The sequence below is a fragment of the Rhodamnia argentea genome, chromosome 2 (assembly GCF_020921035.1).
Source record: "Rhodamnia argentea isolate NSW1041297 chromosome 2, ASM2092103v1, whole genome shotgun sequence".
In the NCBI taxonomy this organism is placed as follows: Eukaryota; Viridiplantae; Streptophyta; class Magnoliopsida; order Myrtales; family Myrtaceae; genus Rhodamnia; species Rhodamnia argentea.
Genome location: NC_063151.1, coordinates 27,940,505 through 27,958,767, shown reverse-complemented (window position 1 = coordinate 27,958,767; position 18,263 = coordinate 27,940,505). Strand labels below are relative to the sequence as shown.

Here is an 18,263-nt window from a genome sequence, read left to right as displayed (position 1 = left end):
GAAATCGAATACGACATACATTGGGCAATAAATTAAGTTGGCTTCCGGAGACGATGAACTGATCTGTCCAACTACTCCTTCCGTAAGGGACAAACACACTCCATTTTCCCTGCATTAACAACAAATTATATGATCGGCACAAACTTAGCTGTCACATGAATGTACACCTGCTCTTACAACCCCATCCAAATAAAGGACGAAATATATACGTGCAATCAAGTCCTAGAACTTTTCAAATTGGTGAAATCAAATCGTTCTTTTGATTGCACCTTTGTGACAAATTTTAAGACACGATTGCACTTCTTTTTTTTTCCTGGAAGTTTTATGACTCAAATTTTCAGATTTTATAAACGATTGGACAAAGAAAGATATAGGATTATCTCTTGTTCCTTAGTGAACACAAAAAGACCATCACATGGGGGAGCAGTGGGTTGGCATCCCCTCTAGTCTTGAGCCAATCTGCAACATCACCGTTCCCAAATTTTTTTGCTTAATTTTAAACATCCAACGCGACTTGAAATCCTTTCTCCGTCGCTATCTGTCGCCGGTCGGTCGCCGTCCAATATCCATGTTCTTGATTTGTTGAAATGGGTATACAAATGTATATTTATAATCGCGTTTCTTGTACAGAGCACATGGGGTGTGACTTCCCTAGTCAGCTCCATCTGTGACTTTTAATGCTCGCAAGATAAGTCATTTGGGCCATTAGACGTGATGACATCGGAAGATCTGAGGACTTGGCCGAGCTGCATCCATGGACGGCGAGGCTTCTTCTCCAGAGGGAGGTTGCTTGGTTGACGGGGAAGCGGTGGATTTATTGGAGGAGTATTGGTTCTTCGGCAACCTGCTTCAGAGGAAGAACGGGAACGCCATCATGTCGAGATGCTTCTCTGATCCTTGCCCTTCGGTCAATGATGAAGCCCGAAAAGCATTAGCCGGGAACCGGCAGTCGAATGGCTCGAGTCCTCCTTCGCCGAGGAAGACGGATTCGGAAGGCATTGGTCATTTTCGAGCCGATGCCTTTCGGACTCCTCCGGTCCTGCACGGAGAAGCTAGAGACGAAGCAGAGCAAGTGCAGGTCGATGATGGGACGCCCGAAGAAGTGCCTGTCTCAGCTGAATTGCCAACTCTAAGCAAGGAAGGAGTTCGAGAGAGGAAATGCGATTCAAAGGAAGGCAGTTTGGTCAAGCACAAGCACAAGCAGCCGCCGCGCCCGGTTCTTCTTAGGGCGCCGTCTCTACCCCCTTGTATAGGGAGAGACCAGGCATTCGAAGGAAGAGAGAATTTTCCTAGGATGATCAAACCGAGTAGGCAAGCCTCCCTTAACTTGTCCGAGTTCCTGCCACCACGGCATACTCCGAAGGTACTCATCGAACATCTTTCAGGACTAAAAAGTTAGGATAATCAGCTGCATAATCAGAAAGATCCCTTTGTGTCTTTGTTGCCCCGGTGGATAAAGAAAAATGCTCGGTTTGCAGGGAATGACACAGAGTGCGAGCATGTCGAAGCACCGATTGCCCAAATTTGCCGATGCTCAAGAAAGTGCTATAGCTTTTAACAAGGAGATGAGGCGAAGATACCTAACCAAGAGCAACTCGAGGAAGAGCCTGACCGATCTCGAAGACGAAGAGGTGCAAGGCTTCAAGGAATTGGGTTTTTCATTTGACAGGAAGCACTTAAACCCGAATCTCGTCAACTTACTTCCAGGTTTGCAAGTGAAGACCCAGGAGAATGAGGATGCCGAAAGGAACGAGGGTCCGTATCTTTCTGAAGAGTGGCTCGTGCAAAGCTACGCTCCTACAGTCCCAAAGTGGAACGCCAAGGGCGGTTCACCGGAAGATGTGAAAGCTCAGATCAAGTCTTGGGCCAGAGTTGTGGCATCGAATGTGCGTCAAGAATGCTGAAACTGGATAGATAAATTAACTGCTAATTCCGATACTAATGTGATTGTGATGAAGATTCAGATTGATTGGTTGCTTTCCCCGTTAATATTACTGAGTCCTAAGACCTTTTATTCTTTAAAAGGTCGTGATTCGTGGTTGATTAGCTATTCCTAATAAAACTTTACCGCGTGTGCATGAGGATTACTCAAAAGTCAATTGCTTTTGGCTGCTGTATTCTGGATAATGGGCATGAATGATGTTTGTATTCTGGTAAGAAGCTCTTCGGCCACGGTCAACTCTGTTCGCATCCTTCCTCTGTCAAATCCAGCAAACGGAATTCGTTAGCAAAAACCGAGTTGTCCTTACTTCTGTGGATATTAGCACATACACAACTAGCATCATCAGGTTTTACCACCCCCTAGCCTTAAGAGTTTTCTCACCATCATCAGTTTTTCCGATGAGCAAAGCGTTTTCAAGCATGACTGGTACTGCAGACACGAAGTTGTGCCATAAAAGAAGCAAATAGGTTTCGAATTGGCATCGCTTTCTATTCTACTAGGAGTCTTATTGACGAGCAAAGCATCTTCAAACATGACTGGTACTCTGCATACACAAAACGGCACGATAAAAGAAGCAAATCGGTTTTAAATTGACCTCGCTTTCTATGCAACTTGGAGTTGCACTGGCACTAACTTATGGCCCATATCGATAATTGTACCCTATTTGTTATGGCTGAATCTCGATTTCTGCAGTACATTGGCAAAAGCAAATAACGTATGCTAGTCTGAGGTACTAGGACTCGTGCATGGAAGACAAAATGAAAGTCCTATTATGAATTTAGGCCACACTTTCTTCTTGTTCACCAATCATCTCAGATATAACAATAGAGATCCAGCACAAAATTTGTGTACTTCTGTGACTTCAACTCTTTCCCAAATCTCAAGATTTCATTTAGGATTTTGCCGGTCACCTAAACTTCTGTGTTTCTATGTCATCTATGGCGTTTCAAGCTCTGACTTCATCAGGCACTCTTTTGCCAACGTTAGCGTGGCATTAGCACAACTTTAACTGGTCGAGGCAGAACCAGTGCCTTTTGCATCTTGTACATACTCATGTTCTTCAGCTACTCTCGTGACAGCAGATACATCATCGCCCATCTTGCCGAGGAGGTTAAGATTCTTTTTAGGCTGAAATTGATGCAAAGGGGTCGAATTCGTATCAAGATTGTGCAAAATCACCACTGTAGTAACCGAGCATATGAACATCGGTATCGGACCGAAAATCCATAGCAGCAGATTGGTTGCGAAGTAGATCGCCCGTGAACCAACTGACCAGAAAATACTTGCTCTTGTGACTGCCTTCTGAACATAGGCCACTGGAACATCACTGTTTGGCATGCTCATGAGGAAAATGACGTGGACTGAACTCCTCACACATTGTAGAAAGCACACGAAAGCCACTAGAAAGCAACTGAGGAGGCTTGTGTACTTGATGGAAATCATGGAAGGACTCGTGTCCCCATAGATGAAATCAGCTGTGAAAACACTATCTGAGGAGCTTCCGATCCATGCTCCAATAAGAGAGCTCAGGACCAAGGAGGTCGATGCCAGGAAAGTTGCTGCTGATATTGTGGTGGAGATCACTGTCAAGAACGTGCCTCTTTCCTTTGCCTCAATCTGCAAATTCAAACAGAGAAATTTCCGAGATAATTCAGTTCAATCGTAGTTGCAGAGACGCATACTTTTTGTCCACAGACAGAGGCATGAGAAGTTTTTGCTTTTCCTGACCTGCAGCATTCGTTCAACCCACAATTTCCTGCAATGGTTTTCGTATCCGAATGCTGTAGTTTGAGGGAACTTTAGGCCTCTGTACAACAGGAAAAGATGGTAACCACACATGATCAATAGTCCAATAGGAACCAATATGACATCTAGGCACTCCTTTCTCCAATTCATCCCTCTCTCTCTCTCTGTGAACAGTGTGAGGATGAAGGTGTCATACTAATGGTGTAGAACAAGGTAGGTTGATTAGGCACTGCAAAATAGAATAAATATAGTGGACAAGCTCATGACATCATGTGTCTCACAAAATAAAAGCAAGTGTTCAGTGGATTAGGTCATGTATGACGACAATGGCAGATACCTATATGCATTTATCTCATTAATCTAAAGAACAATCTTTTCAAAAAGTTCAGAATTTTGATTATGTCTCAATGTTCATGGGTTCTACAGTTGGATGGTTGTCATTCCTTTGTTTACGATTGACTAATGAACCTTCAGGTATGATGATGATGATGCAATTTTGGTTGCTTTTCTTAACAACACTTTCCTCATGCAAGAGTGATAAAATATAAGCAGAACCTTTCTGAAAAACCACGTATCGAAGATGCAGTAGGCAATTTGGCGTAAACCATTGAAGAGTTTTGGAATTGCCTTTTGCTTGGCCCAAACTTTTCTTTGGTTGGACACTTACAATGGAAGACTGTTTACAGCAGCATCTACCAAATATTAGAATTGGCACAGAGGCAAGAGCTCCTATGCTGTCACTCTAAATCTAGATGAGCATCTATTCCTACATTATCGCTGGTGGATTAGGACATGAAGTTTTTGATGTTTCGCTGTGTCCTCTACTTCTTCAGACACTGTTTTTGGTGAGCACACTACTTTTGCAGGTTCAGTATCAAAACAAGCTTTTACTAGTTCCCAGTGAAGACTCTCCCTCATATTAGAATCAACCAAATTAGAGATAAGAACCCATCCAGATGTTAGAGCCATTATTTGCCCGAAGTATGAAGCTGTTAACAAAATAGGCCGGAACCCAGATAGCTGGGAGAGTAGGCAAGGCGTGAAATCATTTACGTCGGAAGTCTAAGCTATGAGTAAGAAAGACATGTGGAGAGACCGGTACATGAAGCGTCCATGCATCAGAAAAGCTTAGTTTACTTACAAAATGGGTAATAATCTATAGTTCCTGAAACCATATTTGACGAAGATGTCTTCCCCTATAGCTGTGTGTCAGAAACTTGAGCATAGTGATTCTTCATCTGCGTAAAAGTATCACATGATGTTGGATTGTTGCTGCAGTTTACAAGTAGTTCTGCTCTTAATGAGGTTGATATCGATCCACAGCTTTTACAAAGATATTCCGCTAGATCCAGAAATCTTGAATAGCCAGAATTTGGCGAGGAAAATTTGTCTCCTGGAGTTGAATTTTCTGCGTGGCTATCAATCATGGTGTCAAAACAAATAGTAGAGGACTGAAAATATCTTGCTTATAGACAGAACAAGGGTCTTGTTTTTATCTTCTCAATACATAAACAATCAGAAGACTGGAAGGTGCATATGGATGCAGCAGATGACTATGAAAGGGGAAAGTAGAATGACACCCCGAACTAGCGCAATTTGCTACCCTGAAAAAGTATAGGACAAAACGTGCATCATTTCAGCATCTTGTCGACTTGAAAAACTTTTCCATCTAAAAAATGTCTCCACATGATGATCTAGGAAATCCTAGAGAACATTGTCATGCATCCAAAATTCAAACTTCTACAAAGCTCAAAGGCCCTTTTACTAGAGGAGACAAGCCGGCTGAAATTGATGTAGCGGGGTAGAGTTAGTATCGAGGAAGTGCAACATCATGACCATGGTTATTGAGGAAACAAACATAGGTATTGGACCGAAGATCCACAACAGCAAAGTGGTTGCGAAGTAGAGTGCCCGAAGACCGATGGACCAGAACACACCTCCCATTATCACTTCCCTCTGCACGTACTTCACTGGAACATCGCTATTCGGCATGCTGATCAGGAAATTGGAATGGACCAGGCAGCGTACGCATTGGACAAATAATGTAAAGGCAAGCAGGAAGCATATCAGAAGGCTGATGTACTTGATGGAAATAATAGTAGGACTCGTGTCGCCATATACGAAAGGACTAGTCAAGATGCTGTTTGAAGAGCTCGCGAACCACGCACCAATTAGTGAGCTTAGAGCCAAGGAAATTGATGCCAGAGAAGTCGAAGCATTTATGGTGCTCGAAATCACGGACAAAGGTATATTTCTGTTGTTTGCTTCAGTCTGCGCATACAAATCAAACTTACGAACATGAATCAGCATCAAGCTCATGATTAATATAGATCAGAGGAGGTATGAAGCTTCGTGGCATTCTGTACCTGCAACATTCTCTCTACCCAAGCTAATCTACAGTGGTTCTCATAGCCAATCACAGTGGTCTGTGGACATCTTAGGCACCTGTAAAGAAGGAAGAAATGGTAGCCAAGCATAACAGATAACCCACAAGGAACCAAGACTAGGTCCAAGTGTTCCTTCCTCCAAACCATCTCTCTCTCTTCTAAATTAGCTAGACTCAAAGGAAGGTGATTTCAATCAACCCAAGAATTGCTGGCTCAAATCTTGAAATTGCCCACTTAAGGTGAAAAGCTAACTCCACTGGTTTCTGTCGATTCTTGGTGCCACCTACAAATGAAATGTATGGATGCCTACACACGTCATACCAGAGAATAATTTAACTGATTAGTTTTGCTGATCTCTTTTTTTATACGGTAGCACTTAATGGGGCTCTTACAGGGACGTCCTTTAGGAGAGTGTGTGACCGCCCTTTGTACATTTACTATTCTTAATCCGAGGACGACCATGATGAAGTAAGAGGCAGAATAAAATTTGCAGAAAGCAACATTAATTATGTGGGAACATGATTATCCTGGCATTTCTGCGGTCCCGTGAAACCGCGCATATATTTTCATCGCTCTCCATCACAAAAAAGTTATTTTTATTGCTATGCATGATCTGAATCTATGTAACAAATCATGGCTTGACGGAAACTGAACTTTTCTGCAGATAAAGCAGTTTCGGTTGTGCAGTTGTGTGCAAATTGTTGGAAAATATGATCGAATGGAATGAACAACAGAATCGGACTTTGAGGATTGATAACATTTTCCTTAAGGATTTATTTGTCCCATAACGTTGCTAATGGTTTCGGCACATATTCTCTAGGATACAATAAAGTCTTAATGAGAATAGCAGATAGCAATTCTAATATCTCTTTAGGATCTCTCAAAAGAATTAGCACTCAGGCACATAAACTGCAAAACTCAGAAAGTCTTCCCTTATCGCGGTTTATGGTGGTTCCTTCAGGCTAGAAACATCACAAAGCTCTTCTGGTCCCTTTTCCCTCCAAACAGGAGCACATCTGATTATTTAGAAGTGAAGAATGAAGTATGCTTTCCTTACTTTTGATGCTAAAGCAAATTCGACAATGACCCTGCACCAGAGTTCTGGAAAATGGTACTGGTGCTTTACCTAACACAGGATAATCTTCATTAAAAAGTGATCATGGCATTGCTACTGATCCCGATAGATTCATAGAAGCGAGAACGGCTAACTATTGATTCCACGCTCATCTTCAGCTTTAATAAAGATGGAAAGTGGAATAGTATTTTAAGAAGATATATTACTGCTAAAGATAAAAAAAAAATAAAAATCGATGCTTTGGCTAGAAACTAACTTTGCTGGAGCTGCTTCTTTACAAGTTGAGGATCCTGATAGATTCATAGAAGCGAGAACCGCTAACTATTGATTCCACGCTCATCTTCAGCTTTAATAAAGATGGAAAGTGGAATAGTATTTTAAGAAGATGTATTCATGCTAAAGATAAAAAAAAAAAATCGATGCTTTGGCTAGAAACTAACTTTGCTGGAGCTGCTTCTTTACAAGTAGAGGATACTGATGGAGGTCTCTGGGGGTGAGAAAATAGCTTTGAATGGTCAAACCTTTGACATTGAAGTGAAACAATGGCTTTTTTCACGCGATTTAATCAACTGGACATGCTTACATTTAAGACTATATCTGATGCACAAGAAAGGCGTCCTTTGCAATTCACCTAGTGTTTGAATAACAAGGTGCAATGTAATCGTACAATTCTGAATGTGTCAACAATCCTCCATTACATTTGGTAGACTGAACATGACTGACCGTTGCGAAAATCAAAACTTTAAGCAAACGAAATACACAGCTGTTTCCAAGGAAGCTTCAACCTTTTGTAGGGCAAATGCAGATCCCCTATCATCTTTTCCAATTCAAACATGTTGCATTTGTTTGAATGCATTCCTCTTTCAGGGGTCCAAAAGGCTTGATCTGCAGCATCTAGCATATTGACACTGAAGGAAATGTCCAGGAAATGAGCTTAACTGTAGATCAGTCAACCTTCAAAGCACCATTGTCAACAGGCTTCCTTTTTGGCTTGCGTTTCTTCTGCTTTTGTTTGAACCTGATTTGATCTTTAACACTCTTCTCCCATTTTTTCTTGTTTCTTATATACAACAACATTGCAGCACGGGCGTCCTCTATCTGAAACCAAAAGGAACAAAAGTATTAGCTCTGTTATGGAGAATGCGACAAAGATTCATCAGGAAAAAACCACCAAGATCAGGATAAAGAAGGAATCGATAAATAAATGAAAGAGAAAATAAATTGCATTGAGATATTTCCAGGTAATGACTGAAGTAATATGGAACTGCCACATATAGTATTTGGTCACAGGAATGGACTATCAATGGAAAGAAGGAGAATACAGTAAGGACAAAGTCAATCAAATTACAGGGCAGTGTTCTCCATTTTGGATAGAGGCCCCAAGAAGCTCAGCTGCAAGATGACGAAGCGCCTTTCGGCGCCCTTCCCTGCATCATTGATTTGCATGTCACTAAGGAAAACCAAAATAGGCCAATTAAATGCATGAGGAAGATAGCAAGAGTAGATTTCAGTACTTCTGAAGGGGTAGATATTCTGAGGTGTCTCTTATGTCTCCCTTAGGATGAGTCAAAAGTAATGCCTGGTATAAAGAAAACATGGTCCAGATCAGAATGACACAGTATTCAAACCCACCAGAGACAAGATATTACTTACCTTAAGATCATTGTGCAATGCATGGCCTACAAGAACCCTCCCTTTAATCAATTCAGCAACTTTATTCTGAACAGTACAGAAATCTTTGGCTGCAAATAAAATCAAAGAATGGAGTTCTTTAGATTTTCTATGATTGTTTGCGTACTTCAATATAATGGAATAGGCCTTGACCATACAGCAGGATGAACAAAAATGATGGCATAAAAAAATGGCATGAAAGTAATGACATCCAAAAGAAATCTCCTGCAAGGACACCCGGTAATTTTCAAATCATTATGTAGTTTACAAGATCACCCTTATTACATTCAAAAGCACTAATACAACAAGTGACTACTGGAACTATTCTGCTAACTCTACCATATGGTTCGAGCTTAACAGAAGACTTTATTCAATATCAAAACATTGGTTAAGGGAATCATCATATACACCATTTCAACCAGTTATAAAATTAACTGCACAATCAAGGATAGGAATAGGATAAAGAACATGGAAAAAATAAAGAGAAGATGCACAAACCTTTTCGCATATCACTGGGTCGAATTCCACTAACTTGTGTACGATAGTCCACAACACGATCAATTGGGCGAACAAATTCATCATATACAACATTTCCCCATTTATTTACCTGCCATTAGCTCTAATAACAAGTTATGTCGAGTTGAATAAGCACAACAGTTACTTATGTAAATAATTGGTTTTTCTCCTAATATAGAGAAATTGTGAAGCACATAAAATTAGGAGTAAAAGACCACATGAAGCACAGTCAAGAAAATATAGCACTGTCGATCGACACTCCAACGGATTATGGTAAATACTTCAGTGAAAGGCATGTAGTACCTCTAACTAGGAGCAGTCAAGGATATTGAGGAGTCAGGAACACCCTAATCAAATTCCTATACTAATGCTTATTACTCGATGGAAGACGCAGTTATCCCTCCTAACTCACAAAGGCCCTATAAGAGTCATGCACATTCTTCAAGACCGCAAGTCTTGCTCATACGCTTACGCTCCATACGTATGAGCTCCATCCCTATCTCCACTCTCCAGAAACCGAGTGGAAAGCATGAAGGTGGGGGATCCAGAAACCATCTGGAAGTTGGAAAAACAAGGAGAATAGATAGCTAAAGTCCATCAATGTATACATGCAAAAGCAGTGGATTTACTTTGAACCAGATTGTTTCACATTAGCATGATTCCATCGAAAGTAAAAACAATATATCAAAGTTACTACCAACTACCATCTCAACTTTTTGTCACCAGACCTCTCACAAAATCTACAATAAACAGAACTATGATAAAGATGCAAAGGCATCAGGATCGCCTTAGAATATCCAGAAATTTTAAGAGATATATCTGACACTTGTCACCAATTTACAGTAATAAAATAAGCACACGAGATATCCCCTACCATCTCTTCAAGAAATGAGAACACAGTAAGTAATAATGGTCATATCCCACTAATCCCTAAAAAGAAAAAGAACGTTCATATACCAGTGTAACTCGCCCAAGTGCACTCTTATTTCCTTGAGCGACACCAACCATTTCGCAATCCATGGCAATCACATCTGTCAGTCTGCATATGATTCACTTAGGGAATTAAGAATAGCACAACAAATAACCAGGGAGGAATAATGCCCTCGCAAGAAAGTAAACTACTAATGCCTTGAAGCTCCATTACTAGACACACAAGGGGTCAAGGATAGTGTCTCCTATTGAGCCCCAAACATGACTTTATTCCCCAGACTTGCTCATGATAAACGCAAGAAGCATCCAGAGCAATACCTAAGATTCAGTAAGCAGTTTAGATGATAAAAGGCAACAATGAACAGAAACAAAAGAAACGAACCCGAAATCACTACTGGCAGGAATCAACGGATTAGGGCGACAATCATCAGAATCGGCATCGGACCTTTCCTTGCGTTTCCCTGCACATGGAAAAAGCCCCCGAAGCCGGATTAAATAACAGTATCCAAATTCAGATGAACCTTCTTTCTTCAAAAGCAACTAAACAGTCAGTCAAACACATCAAACGCAGGAAGAGAAGATTCAGGTGTTAGAAGCTTAATGCTCGAAAACAAGCACGCGTATGCGTCACTATCTACAAAACCCATGAAAATACAACGCACACCCAACAAGAGTATGGCAAAAGGCCAAAAGGGTAGGACCCTGCGTACCCAATATGGATTTGGAGAGTCCGGAATCGGAAAGCTCGGAACTTTTTGGAGGTCGGGAGCCATGGGACTTGAGCTTCTGCCCAATCAAGAAGACGAGTGATAATAAACACGCATTCGCACACACTGACACACATACGCAGGCACGCTCGTAGAGAGAGAGAGAGAGAGAGAGATACTTGTTGCAGCTGAGCCCAGTTGGGATTGAGCTGCTGGGAGTTCTTGTGCTGCTTCATCGTTGGCACACCCTTCGTCGCCGAGTCTGAAACGTTGAACAGGTGAGCGAGGAACGTCTTGGTGCTTCTTGCGACAATAAGGCGCCACGCGATGTCGTTTTGCCTTTTCCTCCTTTTTTACCCGGTGAAAGCCCGCCAAACACCAGCGCACCCGGACCAGGCCCTGATGGTCCGACGGGTCAAGGAACTCCGTACCATCATCTGGGCCAATGGAATTCAATCTTTTCTTCAACCGCCAGAGGTCTGGAAAATTGTACAAAAAATCATAAATTTATTACACTTTTATACATTTAGTTATAAACATTCTAATTTTTTCAATTCAATCCATTCGGACACAAATCGTTGACGTGGATGCCAATCGTCTTATGGGATACGATATGTTAACGTGAACAAATTTTATACATATTTTTATCAATTTATTTATTATCCTTTATTTTTTAATTTTTTCCTCCGTGCAGCCGACAAGGGTTGCCAGGACCCCGCCGGCCATTCAAAGAAAAAACATGAAAAAAAGAAAAAAATAACAAATTAAAATATACCACAAATATTAAAATGCAATTAAAAGTTATTTATTTAGCATAGGTCGTGCCCCGCAGGATAATCGGCGTTCACGTCGGTAATTTTCGGCTTAAATTGGCTAAATGGACTCAATTGACAAAAGATGAAAATAATTAAGACTCAATTGATTAAAATTAAAAGGTTTATGACTAAATTAGAAAAAATATAATACGTTCATGACTTTCTGGATAATTCTCTCACTAGAAGTGTTGGCTACAAATTTTTACTGAAGTGCGAGCCGCGTTGATACTTCGTTAGTTAATTGATATCCACCAACAATTCCTCATTTACTGCCAAATTATATTACGGCAAGCACGAAAATGGACATCGAAATTGAGGTACATGGAAATTCATGAAATTTGGCTAAGGAACTCGGCTTTCTTTTTTTTCTCTTTTTCTCATTTGGTCGGAATAAAGGTGACATGCGAATAACAAGTCATACGGGGCTTCGAAGCATACCAGGCTCATCAGCGCTAAAGGTGGATTAGAAAACCCAATTCACAAGGAAGCGCATGAGATCTCTGGACCTTAACGATCCAATCCACTGACTTGGTTAAATTCTCTTGGGCAGCGGGCTAGTATTATCTCTTGAGACTACCATTATAGGCTGTTTCAGTTTTTTTTTTTTTTTTTTGTGAGTGGTTCGTGCACTGTTTTTGCTTCATGAGAGTACCATAACACTTCATTGGGGCAGTCAGCAGCAGATGCCATTGTATGTAATTCGGTTTCTGGGAAGCTAGCCACGAAAGACATTCTGCAGATGGTAAATTCCTCATCTGCTATAACTGGCGTGTCATTTTCAATTTTCCCAGAAACTCACGCATTGTCTTGAGTCCCATTCGACAATCGAAATTGCAGAAGCCAATTTCTCACAACAGAGCATTAAAGAAACCTGCAACCAGAACTAGAAAAGATCTATGCTCCTGCTCGTATTCTTCCTTAAATATGAGAAGGTATTTCACGTTACAGTTATACAAAAAGAAAGTGACACCTAATGTCACCGACCAATTAAAAAGTGAGAGCAAATCACAAATGGCACCTGAGTAGAACTAGATTCATAGCACGCCAGCAACTAACAAATGCAAAAATTATTCAGACACAAGCTAATTGGTCAGACAAACAAGAAGATACGCCATCAGACATCGAAGAATGCCTCTGGATTTAAATGAAATCATGTGCCTGTGTTCTATTCTCCGTGCAAGTCGCGTCTCATGACGTCAAATACAGAAACTAGGCTATCAGAATACAATTTTCGAGCTTGTCCCAATAATTTAGAGCAATCAAAACCCAAGAGAAAAAGAACAAGGAAGAGCTAGAGAAAAAGGAAAGAATTATACATGTGAAAGAGTACAACAAGTCTGAAGCAGAAAACCCAAAACCAAAGGGAGTAGAGAAACTAAAGCATGTTGACACATGATACTACTGGAGAAAATTTAAGACAGGCGTTTAAATTGCCACGTGTATTCTCGCAGAACCCGGTTGAAGAATAAAGGACACATTTCATTTCCCCAAATGTTCGACGGGTAAATCCTCAAGCAGAGCAGCAACCAACCTTTTTAACTGCTGAGACATCATCCTTTGTTCCAACATTAATAGTTTGTCCTTTAGGAAGAGCTGCGGGGTCATTCCCAGCCTCAAGAGCTTTCCGACTGACTACTCGATATATTTGGGTGAGCACTTCAGTGAATGCATTCTCAACGTTCATAGACTCGAGTGCAGAGGTCTCCATAAAGAAGGTATTTTCCTTTTCCGCAAATGCCGTAGCATCTTCAGTAGAAACAGCACGTAAATGTCGCAAATCAGCCTTATTCCCCACAAGCATTATAACGATATTAGAGTCTGTGTGATCCCGCAGCTCCTTCAACCATCTCTCCACGTTCTCGAATGTGACATGACGAGTTACATCATAGACAAGCAATGCACCAACAGCTCCTCGGTAATAAGCACTAGTGATTGCTCGGTACCTGTACCCAATTATATACAAAACAAAGTTAGTCAATGTAGCCTCATCATGAAACTTCAGTCTATAGCTTCAAAAGTTTTATGACAGTGGAATTCTGAACAAGCATAGAAACTCGTTCCCAGCCTATAAGTTGAATGAAACATCAGGAAGTGGCTTACAATGGATCTTCTGTTCAGATAAAAGCCTACATCATTGATTACTCTGTTTCATAATTTCCTATCAATGCATAACCTAATAGCACTATTGCTTCTCTATGAATTTCATTAATCGTCGAAAATAAAGTTGACCTTGATTAAGTCAGCCTATTAATTCAGATCTTCGCCCCTGGCAGCATTCGGAAAGTCTACAGACATTCATCCTTCACCTCCAGGTCAACCAAGACAATCCAAACATTGGTTGCCCACCACCGTTTAAACCTCCAGCAATTATGAAACTTCTTCCCCCACTTGAAATAGCAGATACAAAGAAATCACTTGAATTCAAAACCATGCAATGCGTTGCACACCGACAAGTGAATTAGCAATTCAGTCCACTAAAGAATCGAGGCATGCTTAAGGATGAAAGAACACCTGGAACAACAAAATAACACACTTACCGAGCAAAACTAAAGTAGCATGCAGGAACTCAAAATCAAAATGAATCCATGTGAAACGGGGAAACCATTCTATTTAACTTCAACTTCCATTGCAAAAACCCATGAACCATTTGTCTTCGCATTCATTAACTTCTTTTTTATCAGACTGCCTCGCCTCTACAAAGCTAGAGCCCAAATTTGACTCTCCGACAAACACATAGCCTCTACTCCTAGTTAAATGGGATCTGATCACCAAGAACAACTCCTTGTGAACCCCAGAACCAATGAAATGTCCGGTTTTTGTCCGGATCGAGGGAATAAACTTAGTCTGAGGTGCACAAAATAATCAGATTAATAGACATGACTCCACCACAACCTTGAAAGAAAAAGACTGCCTGGCCTCCACTTCACGTGCATGATGATACACCCATCACACCTAAATGTCAGCATCAATGTAGATCTAAGATTCGCACAATAACTTAAAGATCACATTTTCCAGATTCGAATTCGACCAATCACAACATACAAAATTACAGATCCAACACAACAAAGAAAACGACAGAGACCGTGCAATTCACATCAGACAAACTCCAAAGAAAACACGACGAACGCGAATTTCACCTCTCTTGGCCGGCAGTGTCCCAAATCTGGGCCTTCACGACCTTGCCATCGACGCGGATGCTACGAGTGGCGAATTCGACGCCGATCGTCGACTTGGACTCCAAGCTGAACTCGTTGCGAGTGAATCTGGACAGGAGATTGGACTTGCCGACGCCGGAGTCCCCGATCAGCACTACTTTGAACAAGTAATCGTAGTCGTCGTCCGCTCTGTACCCACCCGCCATTCGCCGCGCAAAAAATCTTTTAGCCCCTCCACCAGCCGAGACTCCTCGATTCGCTGACGGGAAAAAGCTCAAAATTCCGGCGAGTTCCGAGGGAAGCAGCTATGGTGGACGAGAACGAAATGGAGAAGAAGAGAGAAGACCAAGGCATTAGAAGAGGAGAGGCAAATGCCAATTGATGACTCGGCGATGCGTGCAGATGTGAATGAGCTCAGGTGGGTACACTCGGACCGGGTCAGAGAGCCCCGCTGTTTAGTTCTTCGGGCGCGGCTGGGCTTCGACCCGAACCCGTCCGACCTTGTCTACCGTACCGTCAAATTCGAACGCGAGCACATTTTCTCCTCCATTTGAACTTTGAAGGACTCTCTTAGGAGCATAAACATGGCTTTTCTTTTAAAGGGAAAAAGATGTTCGAATCATTTTAGAGATAAGAAGAGATGTTCTGAAGCGATTGAGGGCCTCTATTTGTTTCGCGAAAATATTTTCTAAAACTAATCGCTTGTATCACGTGAAATTGTTAGTTAATATAAAATATTTTCATTACCAACAACAGTTTATCTCTAAATATTTTCGTGAACGGTAAAAATATTTTTTATTCATTTATTATTGTAAGCGATATATGCAATCATTTTTTAAAAAGTATTTTTTAAATTATTTATTTCTTGCAAAAGAACTAGAATTATGATAATGTCCATTTGCTAACGAGATTTGAAGGGATGCTAGGTAAGCAGAAGCCGAGGAGCGCAGTAGATAGGGAGGAGGGGAAATGTTCATTTGATTAGGTGGTGGTGAGCACAAATTAAGGGCGCAGATCTGTTTGGTAATACAACTTTTGAATCAAAAATTTGTTTGATTACGCAACTTCATTTTTCCAATTTTGAAGTTATTTTCGATCGACTTTCAAAAATAATAAAAAATACTTCTTTTTCATAATTAGAAATATCTCAAGATCAATATTTCTCTCACTTTGCCCTAACTCTATCTCACTTATATCTCTTTTCATTCTCAGCACCTCTCTTTTCGTTGCGGATCAATCTCTATATTCACTACCAACCACGCCTTCATCGTCGTCACCCGCCGCCGCCACCCATCGTCGTCCGTTGTCGATCACTGCCTCCACCGATCGCCATTGTCGACCACTTCCCGCCGCCGCAGGAGTAAAAAATAAATAATTATCTTTTAAAATTTTTAAAATAATTTAAATTGCACGAGAGTATTTTAACAGTACCATTTTTCTATCGATCGCCACGTTGACCACCGCTCGCGAACCGCCAAAGTAAAAAATAAATAATTATTTAAAAAATTAAAATAATTTAAATTGCATGAGTGTATTTTAGGAATACCTTTTTCTTAATAAATTATAAGAAAAAAATATTTTATGATTTGGTTAAATATTGAAGTATTTAAGTAATATGGCTCAAGTATGGGTCGTTAAATTTATACTTGTATGAAAATGGGTCAAACATATTAATATCGGTTGGACCATATTCAACTTGACCTACCCATTTGATACCTCTAGGCAAAGGCAAGGAAGCATCGGAACTACCCGTGCTTTTGGTGTGGATATATGAATTCGGCCATTGTATTCAATAATATAATTTTTCCTATAAAATTGATCCTCATTTGCATAAATAATTAAATGAAAAATTATACATAAATCTGTCGGTATTTGCATTTCACTTTTCTCGAATAACACGCATTTCAAGTTCGGCTTAACGATTTTTCGTAAAAGGTTTTTATTCATAACGTTCCAGTAGTATAACTTTTCAACAGTTGCCAAACGAACTCTTATTCTAGAAGCAGAAACTTTGTCTTGTCATCAAGCCTCTTTCTCTGATAAAAAAATCAACTTCTTGCCAAAAATTGATTTTTAAAGCAAAAGTGTTGACATGCGGTCCCTAAGCGCCCTCGCGTCATTATCTCGTTGTTGTAAATAGCGAGATCAAGCTAGCATGACAAATGATACATCAGACAAAAAGAAATGAGATGATTCATTATGCAATAAGAAGGGGAAGAGAAAAAGTTTTAAAAATAATCGTGTTTGGATGAGGGGAAGAGACGGAAAGAAATGATTATGAGAAATACGAGCGACCATGAATGATTGGTCTAGGCAATTTGTTAAATGTGCAACTTAGGTCCCTCCGGATCCCTCCAAAGATGAAGAGACTCAAGTGGAATTTGGAGGACTTACATATTAACAAGTAAAGTTGCACTTCTTTCTCATATGTACTTTTATTACCTTTATTTTTAAAATGCATAAAAAATTATTTATATGTCATAATGCAATTCGTCCCCCCTTTTTTTCCCTCGTTTGAATCCAAACAATAGTATAATTGTAACTCTCATTTCTCCTCTTCCTGATATAATTATTTAAATGTGTTATTTCTCCCTGCTAATCTTCTCTATTAATGCAGTGTTAGAATAGATTTGGAGGGATTAGGGATGCACATAAAATGGAGTTTACCAACCCCTCTCTAGTCCTTTCCCTCCCAAGCGCTGCTAATGTCTTTCCCTCTATCCAAATAAGATTGTAATTTTTAGAATTAGGCCCTTTAAACAGGTGGGTCAAGTCGGGTCGAGCAATAATTGGTTCACTTAAATTGATCCATTAACCCATTTATGATACATTTATTTCGTAATACAAATTTCTTGACCCATACACAACCCGACCTATATCAAACACATGCTCGATCCAACCTATATTACTAATACATTTCCATATTTATCACAATCTAAAAAAAATTGTTTCTCATACTTCTTAAAATAATTATATTATTGAGACGCTTCCATGCAATACAAATTTAGTGGACAACTTTTGTAATTTTTTAAAAAATGAATGTTTTAATTTTTTAATTTTTTAATTTTTAATTTTCCTTTTTATTACTTTCCTTTTCTTTTCTTTTTCTTACTAAGTCTGGTAGGGATCGGCCGGCCCTTGCCCGACTTCGTCAAAAGAAAAAGGAAAAAAAATTATAAAGAAACTCAAAAAAATTAAAAATATAAAAGTCCTATTAATTGTTGAGTCGCTTAAATGGGTTAACTCCATCTTATGGTGAAAGAGTATAAATCTCTTAAAGGAGTTGAAGTGAGTCGTAAATGAATTTTCAATGAACCCA

General features: G+C 40.2%; 5 protein-coding genes across 6 annotated transcripts; 1 reads left to right on the top strand and 4 right to left on the bottom strand.

Annotated features, from left to right (window-relative positions):
* Positions 1-599: 599 nt before the first annotated feature.
* Positions 600-1,971, top strand: LOC115754749. Its single transcript, XM_048275024.1, has 3 exons — positions 600-1,363; positions 1,479-1,492; positions 1,532-1,971. Exons 1-3 carry the CDS (start codon positions 755-757, stop codon positions 1,902-1,904), a joined length of 996 nt encoding a protein of 331 aa, XP_048130981.1. The 5' UTR covers positions 600-754; the 3' UTR covers positions 1,905-1,971.
* A 976-nt stretch (positions 1,972-2,947) lies between these two features.
* Positions 2,948-4,296, bottom strand: LOC115754729. Its single transcript, XM_030693861.1, has 3 exons — positions 4,244-4,296; positions 3,671-3,749; positions 2,948-3,559 (listed from the first exon to the last, which is right to left on the bottom strand). Exons 1-3 carry the CDS (start codon positions 4,294-4,296, stop codon positions 2,948-2,950), a joined length of 744 nt encoding a protein of 247 aa, XP_030549721.1.
* A 961-nt stretch (positions 4,297-5,257) lies between these two features.
* Positions 5,258-6,744, bottom strand: LOC115754756. 2 transcript variants are annotated; one of them, XM_048274223.1, is made up of 2 exons: positions 6,055-6,744; positions 5,258-5,977 (listed from the first exon to the last, which is right to left on the bottom strand). In XM_048274223.1, the coding sequence occupies exons 1-2, from the start codon at positions 6,220-6,222 to the stop codon at positions 5,453-5,455; spliced, it is 693 nt and encodes a 230-aa protein (XP_048130180.1). In that variant the 5' UTR covers positions 6,223-6,744; the 3' UTR covers positions 5,258-5,452. The 2 variants fall into 2 exon arrangements, with proteins under 2 accessions (XP_048130180.1, XP_030549767.1); XM_030693907.2 differs by having other exon boundaries at positions 5,258-5,959.
* A 1,002-nt stretch (positions 6,745-7,746) lies between these two features.
* LOC115754753 (RNA exonuclease 4) lies at positions 7,747-11,329 on the bottom strand. The gene is made up of 9 exons (XM_030693904.2): positions 11,154-11,329; positions 10,978-11,053; positions 10,650-10,728; positions 10,295-10,376; positions 9,320-9,428; positions 8,804-8,892; positions 8,665-8,729; positions 8,499-8,577; positions 7,747-8,248 (listed from the first exon to the last, which is right to left on the bottom strand). The coding sequence occupies exons 1-9, from the start codon at positions 11,208-11,210 to the stop codon at positions 8,096-8,098; spliced, it is 789 nt and encodes a 262-aa protein (XP_030549764.1). The 5' UTR covers positions 11,211-11,329; the 3' UTR covers positions 7,747-8,095.
* A 1,581-nt stretch (positions 11,330-12,910) lies between these two features.
* On the bottom strand, positions 12,911-15,424 carry LOC115754757 (ras-related protein RABA1f-like). The gene is made up of 2 exons (XM_030693908.2): positions 14,927-15,424; positions 12,911-13,732 (listed from the first exon to the last, which is right to left on the bottom strand). Exons 1-2 carry the CDS (start codon positions 15,148-15,150, stop codon positions 13,300-13,302), a joined length of 657 nt encoding a protein of 218 aa, XP_030549768.1. The 5' UTR covers positions 15,151-15,424; the 3' UTR covers positions 12,911-13,299.
* Positions 15,425-18,263: the final 2,839 nt, after the last annotated feature.